General features: G+C 47.4%; 1 protein-coding gene across 6 annotated transcripts in view; it reads left to right on the top strand.

The window, feature by feature from the left end:
• CTNND2 (catenin delta 2) overlaps window positions 1–13,809 on the top strand; it is a 1,007,180-nt gene extending 993,371 nt beyond the window's left edge. For all 6 annotated transcript variants that reach the window (XM_058306950.2, XM_058306943.2, XM_058306942.2 and 3 more), the window contains 3 exons: window positions 1,340–1,471; window positions 7,702–7,775; window positions 11,929–13,809. In XM_058306950.2, coding sequence (XP_058162933.1) covers window positions 1,340–1,471; window positions 7,702–7,775; window positions 11,929–12,189 — 467 coding nt within the window. In that variant the 3' untranslated portion in view covers window positions 12,190–13,809. The remainder of the gene's footprint in view (window positions 1–1,339; window positions 1,472–7,701; window positions 7,776–11,928) is intronic.
• Window positions 13,810–20,058: the final 6,249 nt, after the last annotated feature.

Below are 20,058 nucleotides of genomic sequence, written 5' to 3'. Positions count from 1 at the left end.
GAGTGTAGGAGCTGCAAGTCTGCTGAGGCTCAGGGCCTGGCTATCACATGGTCAGTCCAGAGATTCAGGTCCCCTGGGTATACGTTAAACCCCAGCATCATAATCTCCCCTAATCACCCCTTTGAAAATTCTGACTCAAATGCCCAAGGTGGGGTCCTGGAGTTGCCAAAGGTGAGTCTTAAGGATGAACAGGATTAGGAAGCGCTGCCATAGGGCCTGGGGCCCGGGAGCAGAGGACGGGTGTGCCTGAGAGCACACAGAGCTGGGTGCCCGTTGACTGAGCTCTGAAAATGAGGGATTCCTTAGGAGCAGGGAGATGGACTTGTGGTCAGCTTCAGGGAGGCTGCGGCTCCCTGCCCCCTGGCGGCCACTCACTGTCACTCCACTTCTTCCAACACATCCCTGCACTGGCCAGGCTGTTTCAGTGCTACCTACCAGTTCCTTTTTTTTTTTTTTTTTTTTTTTTTCCAGAAAAACGAAACCCCTTTTTGTTTGCCTCCTTATCTCCAAGTTTCCACGGTCAGCTTTTCTTCTGTTCTGGTGACAATGTGTTACAAGGCTGTGGAATTTCCTAGGGAAATCATCTCATGACAACCCATCAGTTTAGAAATGGGGATCACGGGCTCATTCACGGGGTCCAGCCACCAGTGCAGCGCGTGGCTGAGAGGTCGTTGGGGGCCTTTGTCAAAAGAGCGGAAGCAAGGATGCCCGAACAGGAGAAAGGAACTCGTGTCACTGCCTGTCTCAGGCCATCCCAACAAGCTAATGGGGAAGATCCTCGTGGGTTTGGTTCTTTCATCCGCACGGATCATCCTCTGTGGAGGGTTGCCTCCTCTGCCTTCCCTTGGGGTGACTCAATATTTAAGTAAAATTGCACTTAATTTAATCAGGGATTCTTCCATATGGGTAACAGCTGTTCTGAAGGACATCTAATTTAAGGAAGGGGGAAGGAAAGAAGATGGAAAGGGAAAGGAAGGGAGAAGAGAAAGAGAAAAAGGAGAAGAACAAAGAAACCAAGACCAGTCTCCTTCTTAAAATTGCCCCATATACCTTGGGAGGTCACACGCCCACGAGGATATCTTTCTAGGGAAGGTAGGCCCCAACATATATTTCTTAATTACCTGCACCTGAGTCAAGTGCCCCCGTAACCCTAAAGCACCACATTTGCTGGTTGAGGAGAGGGAGTGAGGATGAGAACCAAATCAGAAATCAGGAGGTCTGTGCGTACGGGCTGACACATGTTGAGCCACACGTGCTCACGCCCCTGATCGTTTGCAAGGACATGTCCGTGCTCCGGGATGAGACTCGGGAAGACCGTCCCTTTGATTTCTTTCTTTAGCAAGTGCCCCAGCTTCCCCTCGGGAAATGATCAGCCTCAAAGAAAGGAAAACAGACTACGAATCCACTGGCAGCAACGCCACTTACCACGGAACTAAAGGAGAGCACACTTCCAGGAAGGACGCCATGACAGGTGAGCACTGGCATGCGTGCCCTGCCTGCCCGGGCTTGGCGGCTTGCTCGGGGACGGGACAGGGGACTGGGACATCAGGCTTCCAGCCGTGAGCCGGAGCCCAGGAGGACTTAGCCACTGTTGGGTCACTTGAGAGTTTGAGAGCCAAGAGTCCCAGGAATTAGAAATACGAAAAGTGAGCACCTGAGTCCTCAGAATCACTAAGAGCTTTTAAAACCAAAAGCAACTCTAAGAAAACCACGTTCTCCACATGCGGTCTATCCTCAGTCTTTCTTTACCTTCCCCCTTCCTTGCAGCTCACCACAGTCCCTTAAATTAGAGAGAGGAGCTAGTCGCAGTGTTCTTCCTTGGCACCGTCTAGGGTGCCGGGGACCCCAAGATGGTGGGTGGAGTATATTTGCCCAGCAGGACGGGAGGGAAAGGGGAGAAGATAGGGAAGGAAGTGAAGGGAAGGGAAGCAAAGCAAGAGCATTGATGGGAGCCCCACAGAACGCCTGCTGAAACTGCCCTCTTGCCAGCCCACCAGCCCCTTGCCGTGGCAAACTCCCATGAAGCTTCGTTGGCTCCAAAGACCCTCTCTCCCTAAGGAGGCCTTGGCCTCCCGTGCCCCTCTCTGCTGTCTCACCCATTGTCCCTCCTTTCTCCTCCGCTGGGACTCTGCAGAGGCCAGCGCTGGGCCTGCTGGCCGCCCCCAGCATGGCCTGCCCTCCGCAGCTAATGACCAGGCTTGGGGGCAGCTCGCCCTCTACTGCGCACACCTGTCCTTGGCCAGGGGGCTCTGCCCGTCTCCTCCCCTCCCAGCTCTGTGTGCCCTGCCTGCCCCCCAGTCCACCCACTCCTCCAAGAAGCTGGAGTTGAAGATCGTGCTCTGAGGGTTAGACCTGGAAAGCAGACTGACCAGAGGCACCAGGACCCCTCTTGGTCACAGGCATGGGGAGAATGGGTCCCTCCTGAAAAGCAGCCGGGAGGAAATAGGGCCTTCCCAGGACGGGGTCAGCTTAGGAAACTCAGAACACCTGCTGCGGAGAGCACACTCTTCAACAGGCAGCGAGGCCCTCTCATCAGAAGAACCTGAACACATGGGGGACATGTCTTTGGTAGTATTTAGGTGTAGACCTGCAGGGAAGCCGAGCAGACAAATCGCATGATTTATTAAGACCCCTTCCAGACAGGGAAGCCTAAGATAAGTGTTTCCAACGGTAAAAGCATTTTCTCTAGAGGCAGTGTTTTCCGTGTTCGTTCTGCGCAGCTAAATAGAGAAAAGCAGAGTGAAAGATGGCTTTTGATTCCCACCGCCAGGGCAGGACTCTGCCTCCAGGTGCAGGCCCTAAAGGGCAGCCCTCACCCTGGCTCTCGGACGCCTCCTGAACAGGACGCTGAGCTCTCAGGTGGGCTGAGCTCATCAGGCTCATTGACCACCATCTTCCCAGAAGCATTTTCACCGTCTTAGACAAACATGAACAAAGGAAGTCATGAATCTGAATGGTGAAACCATAGAGTCAGGGCATTCAGTGGAGAATCCAGTTTGTACTGATTGCCCCAAAGGGATTGTGCCACCAAATTCACCTGACCCGTTAATTTTATAATTATTAGTGCCCTATGTAGCCACATCGCCATTGGTCTGGGACAATAGATTGAGATCATAATGACAAGAATTGTGAAATTGACTGTGTTATTATCAATTAACTTCAGCCTTTCTCTTTAATTCGCTCGCCCGGTAGAATCATCCAAAAAGGCTTTTAAATGTGGGAGTGTTTGTGTTGAAGTAGTTCCAATGGTACATGATTGTGCTAAAATGAAAAATAAACTTGAAGATCATTCTCATGTTTAATCTTCTTAGAAAATAACAGGAATCTTGACAACTCCAGCATTGAGATATGTGTAATTTTTCAAACTTGTTTAGAGACTTAACAGCTTTGCTCTAACTTACTTAAAATGCAATTCAAAGCTACACTATCAATCATGTAGCAAGCCTGGAAAAACATTGAGATCTTTATTGAATGTTCTTGTAGGAAAATTCCTTTTAAGCCAGTGGGGCTATGTAAATGTTAGTTTTCACTAGTGATAGTGGTAGTGGTGAGGATGGTGATGAAGGTGGTGACGGTGGTTGGTGGTGATGAGGTGGGTGGTGGTAATGAGGGTAGATGGTGGTGATGGGGGTGGACGGTGGTGGTTGGTGGTTGATGGTAGTTGTTGGTGGGGGGGATAGGTATGGTGATGGGGGTAGGTGGTGATGGGGATGGGTGGTAGCAATGGGAGTAGGTAGAGGTAGTCGGTGGTGAAGGTGATGATGGGGGTGGTGATTGGGAGTAGGGGTGGTGAATGGAGGTGGATGATAGTGGTTGGTGGTAGTGGTGGTGATGATGACAGTGGGTGGTGGTGGTTGATAGTGATGGAGGTGGGTCGTGGTGATGATGGTGGTTGGTTGTGGTTGGTAGTGGTTGGTGGTGATGGTGGTGGTTGGTGCTGGTTGTTAGTTGGTGGTGGTGGTTGGTAGTGGTGATGACGGTAAGTGGTACTGATGGGGTGGTTGGTAGTGTTGGTGGTGGTTGGTGCTGGTTGGTGCTGGTTGGTAGTGGTTGGGGCTGGTTGGTAGTGGGTGGTGATGGTGGTGGGTGGTAGTGATGTGGGGTGGTTGGTAGTGTTGGTGTTCATGGTAGGTGGTGATGATGGTGGTGGGTGGTGCTGGCTGGTTCTGGGTGGTGCTGGTTGGTGGTGATAGGGGTGGTAATGGTAGTAGTGTTTGCCGCCTTTTAAAATCTATTGTCGGATGGAGCTGCCCTGGATGGTGCTTCAGAGGTAATCACCGGACATTGTAAATCCTCACAGGGCCCACTGGATGGAATGGAGGAGAGTATGGGCCATGATGTGGACCATTGTCTATGAGGTGCAGAGGTGCCCAAAGATGTACTTACCAAATCCAATGGATGTGTCATGATGATGGGAATGAGTGTTGTTGGGGGGGGGGGAGAGGTGGGGTGGGGGGGTGGGGTTGAATGGGACCTCACATATATATTTTTAATGTAATATTATTACAAAGTCAATAAAAAAAAAAAAAGTAAAAAAAAAAAAAATCTATTGTCGGTTGAATGAGTCCTCAGCCAAGAGGTCTATGCACACACACGGAGAGAGCCAGAATTGACTGTTGAAATGGAAAGGCTGACTTGTCAACCTCTGCTTTGCAATACTTTAACAAACCCATCATCCCAGTTTATTTGCAGATCATATTTCTTCTGGTTGCCACATCAAAAAGAGAGCTCTTTCTCATTCAAGAATAAATCCAGGGGAGCTTAATTTGGTGCATTGAAAAAAATCAGAAAAACAACCACCTTCCTTATTTCTAAAGCCCAAAGGACTGGCTACACCCTCTCCAAGAGGAAGCACCCCCTCTACCATGGGAAATGTGAGAGCCTCACCCTCAAAAGGCAACATGTGAAAAGTTTAAGAGAACCCAGCTCCTTGCTGGAGTTAAATAAATCTCTTCTCCTTAGCGGTTAGAAAATTCAGCTCCATCTAGGTTTTTACTCCAGGCTGCCCTCCACCCACCTTTCAAAAATTTATTTCCTGGGTTAGATTGAGTCCCTTGAAATGTCTTCACTGCTTAGGAGCTCTCAGAAAGCAAAAGTCAGCTGTTCATTCAGGCGTGCGGGACTTGCCCAGCTATGTCTTGTGGTCACGCGTCCCTGGGAAGAGTTTGTTTAGAGGCACACAGCTTGCCCAGGATATTGGGCGCTCTGCTCTGAACTTCCCAAGTGCCTTTCCTCGGATGGTATATTTCTGTGTTGTCAGCGAATCTCTTGTGCCTTTTGGATGAGCCATTCTAATCTTTTAATATGTTAAGTTAGAAATTGGGAGTTTGGGAATATACAAGAAAAAAGGACGGTGTCTTCTCCGTGAGTCTACTCTTAGCTCAGACACAACAGGACAGAGTGAGAAGGCATCTGCTTCACTTAGCCACAAAGGTCAAAGTTCAGTCTCAACTACTCAGTCACCGGGAACTGGTGAAGTGGGCCAAGAGCAGGTACGATGGTTCAGTGGAAACAGCTTTAGCTCAGAAGTCCCAAACATGACAGAGAGGGAGGCCCAGGCTGTAATGTGCAATTATTATTATTTTTTCCCCACAAAATGCATTTTATTTTGACCAGCAGGGGAAAAAAAACCAGAATTTCACCTTGTCCTCCAGGGACCCTTTCTGTCAGCACATAACGGCCGTGGAGGCAGGTTTTTAAAGGTTCACTCAGGCATCCATTCCACACACAAGGCACTCGTCCTGTGAGGGTCGGCCCCGTCCCAGGCTCTGGGGACACACGCGCTGGCCCCAGGTCAGGAAGCGCCCTGCCCCCATGGGTGAAGACAAAGTGGAACAAATTCCTGGGCAAGGTAGGAACACGTGGTGGTGAAGGGACTGGGGTGGATCCCGGCGTGCGCCAGGGCAAAGGGGCTTCCTTCAGCTCCCGTGTGCCGGACGTGACCGCCGGCCGGGGGGCAGCCGGCCCGGGGTCCCCAGTGCAGGACGGAAGCCCTGGGCCTGCTGAGCAAGGAGGGTGCCGAGCCAGGGCTGTCTTACGATCACGTGAGCCCTTGTAGGCCATCCCCGAGGGGCTGGGTTTTACGGATCCCCGTGGGAAGGGCGAAGGAGCAGGCTCAGCCGAGGATGACCGCCCGCTCTGTGGAACAAGACCGTCACTCTGCTGCTGGGAGGAGGATGGGCCAGCGGGGCTGAGCAGAACAGGAGGCGATGGCAGGGGTCCAGGCAAGAGGTGGTGGTTTCCACGGGAATGCAGAGCTGGGAGGTGTGCGTTCAGGCCTGAGAGTGGGTCAGAGTGGTTTTTCAAATTGAAAATGGACTCACTGGCCTCACTTCCTGAGCACGGTTTTATTGCACAGCTATTACGTGCTTTTAGGTAATAATCATGAATGGCGTGAACGTCCACCTTGGTAGGTGTAGTCTGTTCCTGTGGCTGTGCGCACAAATTGCCACAAATGGGTGGTTTAGGAAAATAGGACTTAATTCTTTTCCAGTTCTGGAGGCCAGAAGTCCAAAATCAAGGGGTTGGCAGGGTTGGTTCCTCCCAGAGGCTCTGAGGGAAGGTCCATCCCATGCCTCTCTCCTCACCTCCAATAGCAATCCTTGGCTTCCTTGACCTGCGCTTGCATCACTCCAATCTCACGTCCATCTTCACATCACCTATCTCTTCCCAGCTGCTCCTCTTCTGTCATTGGATTTAGGACTGACCCAAATCCAGGATGAGCTCCTCTGAGACCCTTATCTGATTTACATCTTCAGAGAACCTTATTCCAAATAAGGTCACGTTCTGAGGTTCCAGATGAACATGAATTTTGAGGGAGAACATTCCACTCACTACAGTCCATTATTCTGACTTCGTATTTACCCTGGCCTTGTATTCAGGAGAGAATAGTTGGAGTGCCATCCTATTTTATTATCCCATAGATACTGGAAGTCAAAGAGAACCCTTGTTTCTAGAATGTTTCACACCCATGGACAGAGCTTCCTTAAGCCCATGGCTGTTGAGTGCCTGTGAGGGCATGGCGCTCCTTCCTCTGGGCCTGGGGACCTGAGCTGAAGGTTTCCAGGCACCCTGGCCAGGCCCTTGGAAGCTGCTGGCAAGCAGAAGATGTCTTCTTTCCTTCCAGCTAGTCCAGAGGCCGGTCAGAAGACAGAGCAGGGGGGCTCTTGTCTCTATGCCCACCGTAGATTCCCAGCCTGCCAACTCCCACATGCACAGCAGGATTTAGAGGTACTTCCTGCCCATCCTTTGAGAAATGAACTGTCTGAAAGATGATCAAGCACTTCTGTGAGCTCAAATTAGAAATCTAATTCTTGTCATTCTTCAGCTGAAAACTAAGCTGCTGACACCGATTCCTGCATGCTTGAGTGCAGGTGACAAGCTCTTATTATCTGCCAGGTTCACCAGGAAAGAAGGCAGTAAAACTTGCAAGATTGCCATCTGTTTGCCACATCTGCCCTGACCCTGTCTCCAACAATGCACGCTATCGCCAGCAGCTGGCATGGGATGGAAATTTGATGGAATAACTCTTCTTCTTTCTTAATGTCCATACATAAAGTGAAGTCCTGGGGCCAAAGAATTTCTTTCACTTGGCATGGTCAATAAGAAACCAAGCTTTGTTAGGGCAAGAACTTGCCTCGGTAACCATTATTTCCCACCCTGCTTTCGTTGCTAATACTTTTATGTCTCTCTTGCTTTCAGCTCAAAATACTGGAATTTCAACTTTGTATAGGAATTCATATGGTGCACCCGCAGAAGACATCAAACATAACCAGGTAAAGTAAATGCACTGGTATTCACTTTCCCATTTAACTCATGTGAACTGTCTTGGATTTTTAAAGCAAGTTAACTTGTACCTGATAGACGTGAAGAACTAAAATTCAAAGAACCTTCCCTGATGCTCTCCCCTCACACCTACCCCAGCCTGTATCTCTGTGGCATGTTGGCAGTCATCAGAACAGCCTCACATCTGCAAACCATCTTTGATTTCTCACCAGCCGTAAGCTTTATCTGGTGGTAGAAAACAAACTTTCTACCATGCTGCAAAAGTAAAAGAAGGTCCCAAATACACCAGGATAAGATGCTGGTGTGACTCTAATCATTACTAGGCAGAGATTAAGTAGCTGCTGTAACCCAGCCAGCTCTCATTAGGAAGAAACCATTGTTTATACAGTACAGGTACCAATAAAATAGACACATCAGGTAGAAATAGAAACAAGAGAAACAACTCGGTAGAAAATATTGTAGAGGGCCTTGCTCCTCAAAGTCGAGTCGGGGAAGCAGAAGCAGAAGCAGCCCTTGTAGGTGTTAGAGACGCAGAAGAATCTTCTTCGGCCCTATCCGGATCTTCCGCACCAGTTTGGCAAGAGGCACAGATGATTCGTGTGCACGTTCAAGTTGGAGGACTTTTGGGACAGCAGACACTTGAAGACCCAACCTGACTTTGTCTCATTCAGCGACCATTCCTCGAAGGTGCCTTGTCGCTGCAGTTCTGTGGGAAGCACCAAAGCAAGCAGGACAGCCTCTGCCGCCCAGGCTGATCAACCCCTCCATCCTCCTCTCCCCCCACAGTGGTCCGCGTGGGAAAACGGGCCGGCATGCCTCCTAACGGATGCTCCTGGTAATCATTCCCGGGACTGATGTTCTCACTCCCGATGTACACCAGGAGAGCTAGGCTGAAAAGATAAGCACCAAAGCCATTTGCTTGGTCACGGTCACCATAAAAACACAAAGAGGGAAGGCAAGTGTGAAGTCCTCATAAGCCCAGCATTGTCTGGGTGCAGTTGCTCAACACCCAGCAGGGTAGCATCTTTGAAAAGGAGCAGGAGCCCATCCCCAGCCCCTCCAGCGGGTGGAAGTTCCTGCTTGGATTCTCCCTGCAGCACCATTTCCAAGGGATGGAGGACGGGGAGAAACAGAAGGTAGCTCCTCGGCCTGCTCTTATTTTCTCTCTCTAGTAGCCTTCAGTAGGAGGGATGACAGTGGTGATCCAGCCACCCTCCTGCCCACACTGGGCCATGCTGGAAGACATCTATCTTCAGACCCCTGGGGGCAGGGGATCCCCAGGCCCCTCAGCCCACCTGGCCCGTGGCCAGCGTCCAGTTGGCCTCACTCAGTTCCAGTTTTCACTTGAAGCAAAGATGCCATCACCTGAACAACTAGGGTCAGCCCCAAACCATGCACATGCCCACGTGCCTTCTCCAACATAAAGGAAGACCTCGAAAGCAAACTCCCATTTCCAGAAGTAATCTGATTTTCCTTCTTGACCATACCATGAAATTCTGTAGGTACAAGTGCCAGCTCTTACAGGCACTTGTCAGGGTGAGCTGGGATGCCAGTTGCTCATCCAAGAGGGTCAGCCTAGATTCTTAGGACCCTGCTTTGCCGGGGGCCGGCCTGCAACGTCTTCGCCTTGCGGACATGTGGGGCAGGGCCTGCTGTCCGTCCCTGCAGGGTTTCACCAGCACTTTCTCACCTGGGACGTGGTGGCCTGGAAGTAGGGATTCCAAGGAGAGGAAGGCTGGTGCAGAGGTGCCCTTCTGGCAATGAGATGCCCTCTACCAAGTAAACCTAACCTCTAAAGGGATGTGTGCGGTTGGGAGCTTTCCTGGGCTAAAAGTGACCTCCCAACTTCACAGCCTTTACAATGCCAGATTCTAGAATAACACTTGTTTTTTTGATCTGGGACCAGGGGCTCATGGATGTCCTTTTAGAGTTAACCATTTAAATGCTCCAAGTTTCCCAATGAGTTTCTAGCAGTCCATGCCATACTTATCAAGAAAAATAATATCACACTTGACTGTCTATATATCTAGCTGGGAACAGGAGTTTTGTAAATAAAACTGCAAACAAGGGGGTTTGGTTTTTAGACTAAATGGCCAATATTAAAATATTACTAAGGATAGCAAAAACAGGCCCCTCGCTTCTTATTTGGTGTCCTCCATCCTGTGAGGTGAGTGGGACAGGTTATCACTGTCCCCAGAGATGAAGAAACTGAGAGTTCAGTTGGCCACTGGTCACCTACCCACCTAGCTGAGGTCACCCAGCCAGGAAGTAGTCGGACAAAGACTCAACTGGATCTTGGGCCTCCTTGTCCCATTCTCCTTCCTCTCTGCCAGCAGTCCTCAAATTTGAGCTTGAGTCAGATGACCTGGAAGGCTTGTTAGGGCAGTGAGTGCCGGGCTCCAGCCACAGAGAATCTGCTGGACGGAAGGCCACGCCCTGAGAACTGTGTGGCCTCCTTCCATTGGGTATTAAAGCTCCGAGTCTTGGGCTGTCACAATGTGGAAAGGTCTGAAGATCTGCTCGGTCCACAATAAATCGTGTGTGTGCCTGCTCGGTGAGGAATACACACAGTGAATGCATGCTCAACGTGGGGCACGGAAAGATGGGAACACACTCGCTTGCCCCAGCTCCGTCCCGTGTAACTTTTCCACACTCCCAGCTCTAACTCTGTACATGGGCAGCAGCCCAGTGTGGGGGAGTAGAGATGTCAGACGTAGCGTACAACTGTCCAAAGAATCGCAAAGGGCCCCTCAGTCCACCGCGTTTTGATAGACCCGGTCTTAGCAACATTGACTTGCGGAACTCCAAGCGGCCCTCTCAGCTGCAGGGTCGGCAAACGTTTCAGCTCCATGGGTTTGGGCAGGTAGCGAGAATCCTTACTCCTTCAGACACATAAGCCAGAAGATGAAGTTGACCAATTCTGTGAAGAACAGGTCGATTTCCTTGTGTAAATCAATTGGAGGGAGTTGCCCTTACTGGAGAGAAGAGTTATGCATGGCCCCATTAGAAGCATTCATGTACACGTAACGTGCTAATTACAAATCATTATCTATTAACTAAGACCCATTTCTACAGGACGTTTCCATGCTGATCTGTAGTTAAATTAATAGGGAATTGCTGACTCTACTTGAAAGTAATCAAACTGTTTCTTGAAAAGTGCTTTATAATGCACACCAGCCCCGCCTCCCCAGTCAGTGTATTTTAACAGAGCTTCGAGCATCCCTGGTGGCACCAGCTGTGGGGGATGCCTCCACCCCAGGCCTTGCAGGTTCTGCCCCCTGCAGTGGAGATCCCAGAGGCAATCAGAGGAAGGGACTAGCTTCACCCCCGGTGCAAGTGCCAGCAAATGTACCATCAGCCCTTGAGCGCTCCTGCCCTGCTCTCTGTAAAGCCCAGCAGAGCAGACTCAATCTTGACTTCTCTCACCCCGAGGGCTCCAGTGACCCCTTTGCCCTTCAGGTCCCTCCATCAGACTGTAGCCTTCAGAGGACGGGAGAGAGGGAACTTTGAGGTAGGCTGAGGGGCACCGGGCAATTCTGGAGAGCCCTCCCCCCAGTCAAAGGTTGCTTTATCTCGGTCTTTCCTGAATGCCATCAATTCGTGATGGAACCAAGGTAGGAAACGCTTCCGTCTTCCAGAGCAGGAGATGTTTTGAGGACATTCTCTTTTCTCTAAGCATATCCATGTGGGACCGGGGTGCTATACCTGAGGCACCCCGATACCTTTCTCACGGGAAGCCTTGGCCTTCTACGTGCATGCAGGGCTCAGGGATGGGGTAGGCCCAGCCCTCAGTGATGGCAGGGAGAGGCCGGGGCCACCATCACACCGTGCGCCTCCTCGTTAGCGCCTTGTCCGGAATCATGGCACCTAAGCCTATGACAGAAATGCATGAAAGGGGAAAATAAATGACTCATGTTCTCTAGCTCAGTCTATACCTCTTCCAGCTAAAAAGATGATCTAGAAGGTGGTGGGGGGACCAGGAACCAGCGCTGAGAAGGAAATCCCATCCGCATGGATGGGCGCGTAGGAAACAACAGGTGCAGCCTCGATTTCCCTGGAAGGAGGGTGCGGTGCCTTCGGCAGGAGGGAGGCGGGATCCAGGGAAGGCCAACTACTCCAGCGTGGGTCTTCTCTTCCGTGCAGGTTTCAGCACAACCGGTCCCGCAGGAGCCCAGCCGAAAAGACTACGAGACCTACCAGCCGTTTCCGAACTCCACGCGAAATTACGACGAGTCCTTCTTCGAGGACCAGGTCCACCACCGCCCCCCCGCCAGCGAGTACACCATGCACCTGGGGCTCAAGTCCACCGGCAACTACGTCGACTTCTACTCGGCCGCCCGTCCCTACAGTGAACTGAACTATGAAACGAGCCACTACCCAGCCTCCCCCGACTCCTGGGTGTGAGGGGCAGGGTGGGGGGCCCGGCGCTCGGGGAGCCGTGCATGTGCATGCAATACCCCAAGACATTTCTTTTTTTCCCTGCCAGTTTAGTTTGTTCAAGCCTGTTCCATAGGAAGGCTGCGATAACCAGTGCGGACATATCCGGCGCTGTATTAGAACGCAAAATGAATCGAGAGCTAACTTGGGAGTCGGTAGACGGCAAAGAGCAATCCGGAGACAGGGCAGTGCCCAACAACGTTCTAGTTAGAGCTGTAGAGTTTTTAAAAAGTGCTTTATACTGAATGTGGCAGAAGGAAGGAGAGAGGCGATGGGCGGGGTGGAGGGGCGTGAAGGTTCTCGTGAAGCACGAGGGGCAGGCTAGTTGACGCTCTATGGGGACAGCTTCTCACACTTTGTTTACTCTCCTCTTCCATTGTGACTCTAGGCTTCAAGTTGCATTGGGGTTCCTCTGTACAGCGAGACGTTTCTTGCCTTTTGTTAATGCATTGTTGTAAAGTATTTGATGTACATTACAGATTAAACAAGAGAAGTGCATTGTGTATATTACACCAATGCCACCGTGTTTCCTCATCTATGGATCTGAATATTGCTTCAATTTCAAACTTTTGAAAGATGTATGGATTTCCAGTTTTTCTTTTCTTTCTCCCCAGTATGTTTTAACAAAAAAAAAAAAAGAGGGAAAAAAAAAAGGAATATTTAGCAGTATTGTTCGTTCTGATATGTGAATTTGTTTGTGGCAACTAAACAAGGCACTCAGCAGTTTCTGACAATTAACATCCATCATTCCACACTCCTTGTCAACAAAGTGCTTTTTCACTGCCTAAAATTTTAGATGTAGATATTTGAAATAGATTTTTTCATTTATACCAGTTTTCTTTATGATGATACAGTGTTAAAAGAAAATAAATTACAATTGATCTGTCATCCATATTTGCTAAGAATGTCTATTTCCAAGGATCTAGCTTACAAAATACACATTCTTGCTTGTGTGTCTGTGCGGGTGTGAGTGCGTGTATGTCCACATACGTATACAAATTACCTGTATGAGAGTTGTTTGGATAGAAGCTATTTCATTTGCTGTTCATCTTGTACAAAATTTGTTTTTAGTTTTTAGTATCAATGTGCATTAGTTTGTTCCTTCTGTACTGTATCTACTCTTCTAACCATCTAGTGACTCAGGATATTAGGCCAGTTGAAGTGAAGTTATAGGATTCTCACCCATTTACACATTCTTGGATAACAACCCTTTGCACAGGTCCATTTCCTTCCACGTCTTATGCCCTCAGAACATGATAAACCACGGCCAAATTAATAATTTCACTTTGGGGCCACTTACTTGAAGTATCCATAGGAAATGTAAACTGCTCACCTTATCCCCTCCCCTCCAAATTGTTTTGTTCATGTGGCAGGGAGCAGTAGACAATTATGGATTAGATTATTAAAATTGAACTTGAAGCTAATGTTAGAATAGTGTTAACAGAGCTGAGAAATACGGCTGATCATTTGAAAGAACACGGGCTGTGGGTAAATTAGATTTGCTCTTTAGATGCAAGTGACTGAGGCCAATAGGTGCCTAGTACATGTTAACTGTTCTTGGAAAAAATAAAAAATTAAATAACGAAAGAGATTGGCTGCCATCTTCCTTTGAAACTTGCTCCCCTTCATTCTGCATAGTTTAATTCAACTCAAGGTCTAAAGTCAATGGTGCTTTCTCCAAAATTAATTTCAAAAGTTATTTCATTCATGCAGAGTTTGGAAATGGAAAACTAACTTCCAGAATTCAGCAGTAGACAGAAATTTACATAGGAATTTTCCCACAAATTGTGTATACTTTTAAACTTGTTGCATCATTTACCATAGGATACTACTTTCCTGGGTTCCCACAAAGGAATGTTGCCCTACAGCCCCTCTCTAGCTCCTGTAGAGAGAGAAATCTACAGCATCCAGGAAAATGTATGCACATCATCTGGGTCATAGAGTGATACAGTAAAGTTCATCAAAGCAAAGATTGCGGCATAAACATGACTTAACTATGACCAAAGAGCTGGTGTAACTTTCCAGAAGTAAACAATAGGATTCATTCCCTGCTTTGAGTTGTGCCAAGGGACATTATGCATTCACTTGGAAAATACTTCTAGCAAGAGATTTATATTTTCTTTACGATTTTGAGTCTCAATATATGCCCTACATTTGCAGCCCTTGGAGACCAAGGACGTGTTTGCTGTTTGAGAACACTTTGTGCCAGGCTGTGATTAGCTAGGTCAGCCAGAGCCTCTGGCAGGAGAGGTAGAGGTAGGAAAAGAAAATTAAAAGCGATCATTGTCACCTTGATTTGGACTTTCATTTAGCCTCAAAATCACAAGCTAATAAACTCCCACTGTTGAACCCAGCAAAAAAAAAAAAAGTGATTGTAGTAATTCAAGTCGATCCTTTTTCTCAGAGTCATATCTTGGGAAGAAATATTGTTTCTTTTTCTTTTTTAAAAAATTAAGAGGTAAGATATATATAGATAGATGATAATCAATAGATGGTAGATATAAATAGATGATAGATCTACATAGATGATAGATATAGATGACATATGATGATAGATGGTAGATGGATGATGATAAATGATAGATAGATAGATAGATAGATAGATAGATAGATAGATAGATAGATAGATAGATAGATAGAGATAGAGAGATAGCAGAGAGAGAGAGATGACATGTTGGGTTTCACTTGAACTGAGAAGTGCCCTGAAGCCCCTCACGATGACTTAGCAAGGAAGATTGGTGAGCTGGAGAGTTATTATTTGTAATGGATGTTTGGATAAAAGCACCAAGTGACAGGAAACCTTTGCTTGCTTTTGCCTTCATTGGCTGAAGGGCCCCGGAGAAATCTCCCCAAGCGGCTGACACTTGGATCCAGAGGTGCCCCCAGGCCCCGGATCATCCCACCGAGATGGGATGGTGTTTTCCACAGGAAAAGACAGTCAAAAATTTCTGGTTCTTTTCAGTGCCTATGATAAACCATAAATATACTCAGTGCAGTAAGATATAAAATCCAGATATTAAGTCTGGAAAACAGACCTATTTTTTTACTTGAGAGTGTTGATCACCAGGGACTGATTAAAGAATACTTAAATTATACCACTCTGAATAATACTAACATTTAAAAGTAGCATCTTATAATATTGGTTCAATTTTAACACCACACATTAATTCTTCAATCCTCATTAACAATCACGTTGGACAGTCAAGTATCAGATGGGTTTATAAGACTTAGGGTAACATGAGATGCCCTCTCATATTTGGTGTTAATCTAGGTAAAAGTCAACAAGTGATCACCGTTTCATAGTAATAAGACTGATGACAAAGAAGGAGGAGGAAGCAGAGGAGGAGAGGAGGAAGAAGAGGAGTTGAGACACAGCAGCAAACTGTGCCCCCTGGGAAGTGAGGTTTGGCTGTCTGAAGACCAGCTCTTGTCACACAGGTAGAGGAGGAGGAAATGAAAGTCTGAGAAAGTGCTCTTTTTACAAGCAGCTCCCTCCAGGATGCTGATGTCTCTCACCAACCAAATAGGGAAACTAAGTTCATCTCAGCAGCCAAAGCAGAAGAGAGCTTATAGCCAATGGGTTCAGCGCAACCTCACCCCACCAGCCCGGATTTGAAGACATGAAGGTCCACTCCGGTACCTCCCTCCACCAAAGAGAAAAAAATAGACCAGGAGGTCAGCGGAATGCACAGTGAGTTTTAGAGCTCTGGTCCTCCTACACCTCCATCTGCTGAAAGCCAGGGCTGCACCTTTCCCCGTTAGGCATGGCTGCCTTAGCACCCGGATGTTTGGTTGTCAAAGTGTGGTCAGGACAAGATTATGACTGAAATGCATGCAGAGCCACCATAGGATCAAGAGAACTGATCTCCACCCTGCCTTCAGCCCAGTAGCCCCGGGTCTGTCCACAGCCTCTCACCGACCATTCTGAAATTCCCACCTCTCTAAAAACCTTAAGATTTCTCGTAACTCTCTTGGCAGCAAAACTGACGATTTCTCAGAGTGAGACTGCTCAGAATTTCCTCACACTGGTGGGTTTGGTTACCAGGTGTGCAGGTATGCTGGGGGCGCATATGTCATTTATGGTGCATGCCTATTTGCCTTCTCAAATTTGAAAATTTCTAAGCATGGTGGGCCCCAAAAGTTTCCTACAAAGAGAAGGGAATGGGTATGTGGCCCTTGGTGAGTGAGCAGGACGCATGAGTTCCTAAGGCCTCAGTCAGCTTTTAGAACCAGTGTTAGGATTTTAGGATCCTAAGATCCCGTCTGAGAAGGAGGCGTGCCTCAGATCAGGACCTCTAGGAAAAGTTCCTGGTCTGTGTCCCTGAGAGGGGAGTCTCAGTGCCTTGAGCAATAACCTCACCTCAGTGCAACATATCAGACTGTAAACTTTGGAGTAAAATAGCAAGGAGAATACGGGATGTGCTGGACAATCCTTGGCATGACGACCAGTACACTCACAACAAGGCAACCACGTTCTTTCCCAGACAAAAACTTTCTAGCCCAGCGTCAAACACAAATATCCAGGCAGAGCCGGTAAAGCAAGCCCTTGACCCTGAGTCTTCGCTTCAATTCAGTAGAAAGTATGACCAGCTGTACCTAGTGTTTCATCCACCATGGAGGACGAAGGAGAAAAAAGTCCCACTACCAACTCCATAGCTCACACGAGGGAATGGTGAGACTAGAGATTTAAGTCAAGGGTGTGGGCCTCAGTAAGAAAATAGAATTCTTGACATATGCTTGATTACAATGGTTTTTTTTTAGTTTACTAATATTTTATATTCGCTCATTTCCTCAAAAATATGAACCAAACAAAAACAACTTTTGTGAGGTGCCTTGTACTCTGTACTAGCAACATGCGTGCAGAAGACAGAATGGCAGGTGGTGCTGCTGCCAAACTGTTAGAGAAGATGGACTACACGTGGCTTGGTTTTTCAACCAATGCGCTATTAACTTTTTAGGCTGGAGAATTCTTTTATTGGGGATGGGGATGAGTGTTAGATGCTGTCAGGTACATTGTAGGATATTCGGCAGCACCCTGGCCTCTTCCCAGTAGATGCCAGTAGCACCACCCCTCCCCAGTTGTGACAACCAAGTATGTCTCCACACCTGCCCAAAGGTTCCCCTGGGGGCAAAAATCATCCAAGTTGAGAACCACTGCCCAAGTACAGTTCACAATGTGCTAACCACTACTGAGCACCTGGAAGGTAAAAGATGCACTCTTAGCCAGGGACCTGAGGAACACAACACAGAGGAGGTGGGGTTTGGCTACAGCTTAAAGAATGGTTAAGCTTTAAGCAATAGTGTTCAAGGAAAAAGAAACAAGAATAAAGGAGAGGATGTGGAAAGTGCAGGGAATGGACAGAGAAGAGCATGTAACTAATTTAACTCTAAAATTAGGAACAGGATGGTGAGAGAGAGAGAGGAGTACAGGCTAGGGGTAAAGTGTTGAGGTCCTTGGAAACCATGAGGATTTTCCACAGCATCTCACAACATAAACTTTACAAAGATTTGGGCTGTTTATGGTAGTTGTAAAAGGCTGGGTCTAGATCAGTTGTTCTCAAACTTGGGCAAGCATCAGTGACCGAGAGGGAATCACCTGGAGGGCTTGATCACACACGGCTGGGTAGGGCCAAGAATTTGCAGTTCTAACAAGGTCCCAAGTGGTATTGCTGCTGCTTATCCAGGGAACACACTTTGAGAATGACTGGTTAAAAGAGATCACTTATAAGACTATTGTAATAATTTAAAAGCTCATTACTCAAAACATAGGCTGGGACCAATAGCATTGGCATCCCCTAGGAGCTTATTAGAAAGGCAGAATATTGGGTCAATCCCAGCCTTTTGGCATCAGAATAGTCACTTAGATTCCCAGGTGATTCTTAGAAGCATTAAAGTTTGAGAATGATGATCCAGAAAACACGTCAATGTTTGAGCCGGGAAAATGACAGATCAAACAAAGAAAACTAATTTGAAATACCATTGATGTAAAATTAGCACTCAACATCTCTGGGGTGAATGGTGAAGGGACCGAAAGATTCCTCTGAAATGTGAAGGCTGGTTGACCAGAAGCCCAGCCGTGGAGCATTCATCAATAAGAAGGAAGAAGAACCTTTCCAGTAAGGGAGAAAACACCCCATTTTGTACATGGTAATTAGAGAAGTTTATGGGAAAGACAAAATTGCAGCAGACAGCTGGAAATGCACCTGCGAACCTGAATTAGAGATGTCTAATTGGGCATCATCATTTTGGGGTTGCGAGTTGAAGAGTGTCAGGTAGCGATAGAGTCTGTGGAAAGGAGGACATAGAAACAAGGGCAGGGACGGTAGAGGCTCCTAGAAGCAGCAGGCCTCAGAACAGGAGAAAGGCTTAGAAGAAGACGTGGAACTTAGAAGGCAGAAACCATGCAGGGCCTTAGAGGGTAGTTCCAGTAGCAGGTGAGGGTGACAAACAGAAACCATGAGGTGAGTCTGCTCTTGCAAATAGCTTAATATTAGACAGACTTGAGATGAGACCATTGTCTGAGTCAATCAAAATGGAATGAAGAATTATTCTAAGGCTGCAGCATAGACTTGTCAATGTCTAGATAATTTAAAGACAATCCTTTATGTTAGTACAGCATTTTAGTACTTTTGCAGTGCTTTAACACTTGATTTCCTTTTCCTGATGGCTATGCTATAGGCATATTTCATTGGCCATGTCTTTGAGATGAGAGAAATAAGGTCCTGTGAGATCACATAGCTAGCAAATGTTGCCACTGGAAGTAAAATTGAGGCTTTTTGACTCTAGACCATGATAGCAGGATGCTTCCTCCATACAAGGAGATGGTTGAGCAGTGTCTTGAGAGACAACTGGGAATCTGCCAAGCAATGGGGCCATGGAGAGAGAAAAGCCTGATTCCCAGGCCAACGCTTACTCACACCGTGGCATAGAGGGCAGCTTGGAACAAGTTGAACCCTTACATGATGGGACTTCAAGCAGAGGGTGTCTGTTTACTAGTTCTTCAGAGAAGTCGTTTTGCTCATTGAACATTCTACATAACCAGTGCTCACCACATCAGTTATTGCGATTGATTTCTCTTCCACGTTGTTTCAGTTTCTTAGAGCTGCTGTAACAAAGTACCACAAACTTGGTGACTTAAAACAACAGAAATGTATTCTCTCATAGTCCTGAGGCTAGAAGAACAAAAGGTGTCAGCAGCCATGGTCCCTCTAGAAGCTCTGAGGAGTATCCATTCCATGCCTCTCTCCTGGCCTCTGGCAGCCCAGATGTACCTTGACTTGTGGCTACGTAACTCCTGTTTTCACCTCTGTCTTCACACAGCCTTTACCTTTATGTGTCTCTTTATAAGACCATTTTTCATTTGATTTGGGGCCCACATGGATAATTCAAAATGATCTCATCTTGAGACTCTTAATTGCAAATACAAAGACCTTTTTTTCTAAAGAGGGTCACACTCACAGTTTCTAGTCATGGACTTATCCTTCTGGGGCCACCATTCCACACACTACTACACACGTTTGTCTTTAATAACTTACCATACACCCATCTGCTCCAGGCTACTCAAGCTCATTTCTTGTACGCAGCAATTCTCCATGATCTCATGATTGGGAGCAAACATTTTTGAGATGATCACACATTTAAGTTACAAAGTAGGAGAAAGTGAACTGGATTTTAGGGGCATTAATCCCAAATCACTGGCTGTGTTAACTGTTGTATTTGAACCAGCTGAGCCAAACTCTCATCAATGGAAGTGTTAGCACAATACCACTCTCTTCACATATACAACTAACTCTTAATTCTCAATGATAGAGTTGAAGATCTCCCCCACATTTTTTT

This window comes from Dasypus novemcinctus, chromosome 2 (genome assembly GCF_030445035.2).
Source record: "Dasypus novemcinctus isolate mDasNov1 chromosome 2, mDasNov1.1.hap2, whole genome shotgun sequence".
Lineage (NCBI taxonomy): Eukaryota > Metazoa > Chordata > Mammalia > Cingulata > Dasypodidae > Dasypus > Dasypus novemcinctus.
The sequence above is the reverse complement of the archived record's forward strand: the minus strand, read 5'-3'. Positions and strand labels throughout refer to the sequence as shown.